This window comes from Pteropus vampyrus, unplaced genomic scaffold (genome assembly GCF_000151845.1).
Source record: "Pteropus vampyrus isolate Shadow unplaced genomic scaffold, Pvam_2.0 Scaffold454, whole genome shotgun sequence".
Lineage (NCBI taxonomy): Eukaryota > Metazoa > Chordata > Mammalia > Chiroptera > Pteropodidae > Pteropus > Pteropus vampyrus.
In genome coordinates, this window is record NW_011889235.1 from 37,802 (window position 1) to 43,923 (window position 6,122).

Here is a 6,122-nt window from a genome sequence, read left to right on the forward strand (position 1 = left end):
GTTTTCTTAACGCCACCTCACTCCAAAAAGGGGTTCAGGCCACGTCCCGCTTCCTTCCCCAACTTTTTAACCCTCGTGCTCCCAGCCTCCCGTTATCTGCCCGTCTGTCCCTCTCGGTAGCCTCGCCAGCTCCTTCTCTGGGTACAGAGATCGGCGACCCCTCGGGACAACGCACGGGCGGGTGCCGGGGAAGCCAGACAGCGCGCCCGTCGGAGGGGATCGCGTTTCCAGGACGCGGCAGCAGAGCCCGGCCATTCCGGAGCCGGACGGGCTGCGGGGCCCCGTCACTGCCCCGCCCTGCGTCTGGCGAGGGTGCCTGGCCGTCCCCCAACTCTGCCCAGCCACGCCCTGCTGAGCCGGGGGCTGAGGGCGGGCTGCGGCGTTCCCACGCATCCCAAACGGCCTTCGCGCCCACTCCTGGTCTTTGCGATTCCGAGCGTTTGTCCCAGTGTCTTCAAGAGCAGCCCCGAGCGCTCCCTTCCACGTGCCCTGTGCGCAGGTCAGGCCTCTCCCTAGGACCAGGGAAGGCCGTGGGGACCCAGACCGCGACGGAAAAGCAGGAGGGGGGGGCGGAGATGCTGTTAACATCATGCTCTCCGTGCCTCACTCGAAAGACCAGATGTGGCTCTGCTAAGACAGCCACTCCGATCCAAGCCCCCGTTAGAGGCCAGGCTGACCGGGGGACATCGGGGTAGGTGCAGAGGTGAAGCCTGGCACCTGGACTGTCATGACTCTCCAGGGTCTCCCCGCATGCACCACCGATGGCACCAGACCCTGGGACACACGTCTCCACGATTTCCAGTGGGCACAGCCACAGCCTCAGGTGCCTTTAAAAGCAGAACGGACCTCGCAAGGACGGTTGAATAGGTGTCTCACAATCATAGCTTCCGTGTTCTTGACGACGTCTGCATCGCTGTCCTGGGGTTAGTGGCAGGGAACGTTTCTGACCAAGCCCGGGGCGGTGGGCCCTGTGGAGACACAGCCCCCTCGAGCAGCCCCGTGCAGGCCACATGACACTGCCACAGCCGCTCGGGCCTTCCGCCAAGAGTCCAGGATCAGCTGTGGTTCGGCAGGACCCGCTTATTCTCCAGGAGGATGTCCATGAAGGAAATCGAACCACTTTGGCTTCTGAGCAGCTTGGAAGCACGTGGTCAGATTGTCACAACTCATAAGCGGGCGCCATGGAAAAGTCAAGGCCTCGTCCTAACAGGCTTTGAAGTTTTATTTAAAATGGAGGAATTTTGAACTTCTGTCTTTTACCTACTCTGACCTAGCTGATAACATTCCTCCCTTCCTCCCTCCCTTCCTTCCTTCCTTCCTTCCACAAATGTTGAGTACTTAATTGATACATTATGCTAGGAACTTAATCACCCACGATGATGATAGAGCATGATAAATAGCACGGTACATAATGATACTAACCACCACCTCCTGAGCGCCTACTATGCGTCAGGCACTCACATGCATCATCTCATTTATCGCCCCCAGTGCGGGTGTCTGAGAGAATGGAACGTGTGGATGGGAGGCCATACAGCAACCCAGGAGAGGAATACAGAGCCAGGAGCCAGGCCCTGCACTTAGTAGGTGCTCAACAAGTATTTGCCAAATGAGAGCCTGAACGGAGCCAGGTGCCGTGAGTGTGGTGAGGAAAGGCTCGGGGACCTTGCTTGCCTGAAGAAAATGGATCTCTGTTCTCTCTCTTTTCCTCTGCCGTCTTTGCAGTTGCAAAGTATGATAGACTTTTTTGCTCCTGACTCATGCCATTTTCCGTTGCCCAGAACCTTGAGCTCACTGGGCTTTGCGATGCCGGTAATGGAATCCATTCATCCTATTCATTCGGCAAACATTTACTGAGCACCAGTGTGTGCGGGACTGTGCTTGTTCCCCGGGGACGGAGTGGCAAGTAAACCATCCAGTGTGTCTGCCCAACGGATAAACCCAGCAGGCGGTGTAGTGGCAGGCGGTGTAACAGGCAGGTGGCTAGTCCAGGAGGAAAACAAAAGCCTGCTTGGGGGTAGGGCGTGCTCCCTGACCTTTGGGGTCAAGTAGGCTCCTGATGGGGGAGGGAGGGAGCCCCAAGACTCTTGTGCGGAACAGAGTATGAGAGCGCAGGTTTGGGGCCCAGTGGGAGGGTCCTGGGGCCACCAGAGGGGCTTTGGCTTTGGGCCTGAGGCCTGAGATGCTGCTGGGGACCTGAGAGCAGTGTGTGTTGGGACTCGTGCTCTAGAATGGCCCTGAGTGGATGGGGGAGACTGGCGGGGGTGAGGGGGGATTTCCCTTCCCCTCCTCCTGGAAGCCTTTGGTGGTGACACCCCTCTCTGAAGACGTGTGGAGCAAAGTTTTAGAGCCACTGGGTGGACGCCTCTGCCCCACATTTGTCCTTCAGCAGGTGGTCACTGTGCTCCTGCTCGAGCCAGGTAGGGGCCAGGTATGGGCCAGGTGTGAGCCAGGTGCTCGGGGTGAAGGGAAGTCCGAGTCCCAGCCGTTCTCCTCAAACTGCTCATGGCCAGTGAGAGAAAGTGGGGAGCAAAGAGGAGAGGAAAGGGGAGGGTCCAGTGCTACTTAAATGCAGCGTGAGCATCTGTGTCCTGGTTCCCACGACCACTGGCCGTGTAAGTCCATCGGGGAAGCTGCCCGGGGGCGCACGGGGACTCTACCATTTTCGCCACGTCGTGTGAGTCTTCAACTACTTCAGAATGAATAATCACTTCGAAAAATGCATCACAGAAACAAATAAGCAAACAAACAAACAGACAGAACACACGCGTGCCAGGGGCCAGGTTGCACAAAGGCAACGGAGCCCGACGCCGTGTCTCACACGAGGCGCGGTGGCTTCACACCCTCACACCCTCACCCCGTTTCCTTCGCTAGCGCCGGCACCGAGGAGGAGCAAAGAAAGACCCCCCGTAAAGAAGATGATCATTTCCTTGAAGATCAACGATCCCCTGGTCACTAAAGTCGGTAACGTACGCCTACCCTCCTTTTCAGAGAATGCCGTCGGACACGTGGCCCGCCCAGATGCCAAAAACGAAAGACAAAACCCAGCAAACAAGGGGCCCGCTGCTCGCTGCTCGGTGCTTCCTTCCTACAAACAGCTCTGCCCTGTCAACAGCGGAGGGGAGGGGCGGCTGGGCCAGCCTGGGAAAATGCTGCTAACGAGCGGCTCGTCCTCATCCTCGGGAAAGAGACATCAGGGATGCAGAGGGGGAAGGAAGTCACGAGCTTCTCAGGTGGACCCGGGAAAATGTAACTGCCCTCCGGGGTCACGGGGCCCACCCTTGCCCCCTACAAGCACTTGACCTGCACTGGACCCACCCCTTCCTGCCCAGGCCCCTCACTGTATGGCTTCCAGCAGCAGAGGCCTCTCTCAGGGGGCTCCCCTGGGCTCACCTTCTCCCTAGCCCATCCTGGCCACCTAGGAACATACTTCTGTGTTAATGTGACATACGTGTTGTCGCATACTGTTACGGTCTATAAATCAGTAAGTCAGGCAATGATCCCCTTAAGCCCTGGTGAGGCCAGTTGTCCTCGGAGCACACTGGTCCCCACCACAGCTTGGGGTGAGGCAGAGCTGGGAGTAAGCCGAGTCCCTCTGCTCCCGACTCACAGGAGCTCAGACCCTAATGTCCCCAAGTCTCTTGGCTCCTCCCAGGAGTCCTTAACCTTTTTGAAGACTGCAGACTGCAAGGAAAATCTGCTGTAAGTTATATGTCATCTCCAGAGGAAAAAATCGTACCTACACGCACACAGCGTTCTGCACATTGGGCATCACCTCCCCGCACGGGCCAGGGCCCCGGGTGAAGGGAGAACCCCGGGCCACGGACTCCAAGGTCGGGCTCGTGGGAGCGTTTTTCCGGCAGGAGCTCCGTTTCCTTTAGCTCCATCCCAATCTCTTCTGCAAGGCTGGGAGCCTGCGCGGTGTCTCCAATGGCATCTGTGGCCACCCAGCCAGCGGGCACTAGAGCATCCAGCAGGCGGGGCGCCTGCGAGTGAGGAGGGACGCGGGGTGCAGAGCCCCACGCTGATGGCTCTGTCTCAGTGCTTGCCCCCCGCTCCCCGCCCCAGCCTTCGCCACAGCCCTGAAGAACCTGTACGTGAGCCAGGCAGAGGTGGATCTGGATGAGGTGCTGGGTGTGCTGGCTTCTGCTCACACTCTCCAGTTCAGCAGCCTGTTTCAAAGGTAAGGGGTCTCGGTGGGGCGCAGCCAGGGCCAGCCCTGGGAGAGATCGGAACGGGGGTCTCCCTATCCATTTCATGGAATATTCCTCTTGTGTGGGCCAGGACATCCACGGTCTTTGCACAGAGCTCGGCTTTGAGTCTTCAAAGGAATCACCATTTCACACTAACACGTCATCAGCTCACAGAGGAGCCTCTTTCCAGCAACACACTCACAGGAGTGAAATCCAAAGGCGGGGGATTCGGCGCCCATGTGCAAAGTGACTTCTCAGCACGCGGACCGTGCTTATCAATTTCACCAGTGTTTACCTTTGGCTACAAGTCTGTTCGTTTAGTTCACACGCACAAACACTGGCCATTTGAAGACAAGCTGACTTTTCCCATCACTGTCAGGGCTCAGTTTTCCCACTCATTTCCGATAGAGACTTGTTTTTTCTTGTAAACAATATCTTTGTTTTTGCACACGTGACACGTGGTCATTGCAGATCTTATGAGAGAGAGAAAAGTGCAAAGATCAGAGTCGAAACTGCCCATCCATCCGACAGCCCGTTTTGGGACACAGCCCTTCCCCTGGGCCTTCGGATCCCGCTGGTCCACCTGGGGAGAAATGACAGAAGGCCCTGTTCCTCAGAGGACGCTCCTTCCGCCCGCCAGCCTCCTGGCGTGGAATGCAGACCTCGGGGGCTGCCCGCTCCCTGAAAGCAGCCTGGGGGGTGGACCTCAGGAACAGCTCCTGTCCTGTCTCTGCAGGTGTGTGGCCATGATGATTAAGGGACTTGAGCCAAGCAACATCAACAGCTTCTACCTGACCGGCCGCAAGGTGAGGACAGCCAGGACAGGGCAGGTAGCACCTGGGGGGCATGCGACAGCACCCAGACTCTAGGAGTTCACACACCATGCCCAGCTCCAAAAAAAATCTGCCCAAAGGCACCAACATAAGAGCGAAGTGTTTTGTTCTGCCAAGTGAATGAGTTTGAAAAACCATTTTGAAAACGGTATTTTAATACTTCAAAAAGTAGAAAACTTTGATCTTGGAGTCCATGGGCGGAGGGGGGGAGTGGGGGGGACAGGGAGGAGGGCACGTCACAGCCTTTCTCCCCAAAATAGCAGACAACCTTCCAGGATATTCTTCTTGGAGTCGAGTGAAATTTGTCCTACCTGGGCCCAGTCAGCGTGTCGGTGCTGGGGATAAACGATGTACTCTAACTCAGAAACCCGAGATGCGAGGAAGGGAGCTACCCGGCCACGGTGACACGGCGGCTGCGCGGCTGTGCTGGGCTTGACCCGCAGGCCTCTTGATTCAGCCTCCCTCTATGAGGCCGCCATTGTCCTGACCGGACATGCACACCGGAGTGGACACGCTTGATTGCGACGTTATTTCACACACAATCGGCGCGTCACGATGCTCTTATAACTGGCTTCTAAGAATGTTCTAAATGCCTGTTTTGTCAAAGACCACTCATTGTCCTCACCTTCACTCCACTGGTGATCAGAAAGTCACTCGGAGGGTGGCATCTTTGCATTCCGGCCAGCATTTCTCAGGCACTCTTTGGTCTGGAAAGGACCGTAGCCCTGAGGACTCGCAAGGTGTGCTAAGGCCCTGTCCAGCTCGCTGGCCCTGAGAGACCTTTGCCACTTCCGCTGAGCTTTCATTTTAGGGTACTTGCCGCAGAACCCCACGTGGGGTTCGCCCTGCACGATGTCCGGTCATCAGTCACTGGCTGCAGTCCGGGGATTTCAGCGTGAGAGCCCTGTGGTCAGACCACTGGGGTTTGCACCTGGCTCTGCCACTTACTCATGTGACCACAGGTAAAAACAGGAATCTTGGAGCCTCAGTTTCTCCACTGAGAAAATAGAAAAAATAATGAACCTACCTCACAGGGTTGCACTGAAGATTGATTTAAATCAAACTAGTGCAGGGCCTTGAGCAGGGCAAAATATTATCT

The 6,122-nt window shown here is 56.8% G+C and overlaps 1 protein-coding gene across 1 annotated transcript in view; it reads left to right on the top strand.

Annotated features, from left to right (window-relative positions):
* BTBD16 (BTB domain containing 16) overlaps positions 1-6,122 on the top strand; it is a 38,683-nt gene that overhangs the window by 9,060 nt on the left and 23,501 nt on the right. Inside the window, exons 6-9 of the mRNA XM_023524262.1 lie at positions 2,297-2,417; positions 2,872-2,961; positions 4,066-4,180; positions 4,927-4,996. Coding sequence (XP_023380030.1) covers positions 2,297-2,417; positions 2,872-2,961; positions 4,066-4,180; positions 4,927-4,996 — 396 coding nt within the window. The remainder of the gene's footprint in view (positions 1-2,296; positions 2,418-2,871; positions 2,962-4,065; positions 4,181-4,926; positions 4,997-6,122) is intronic.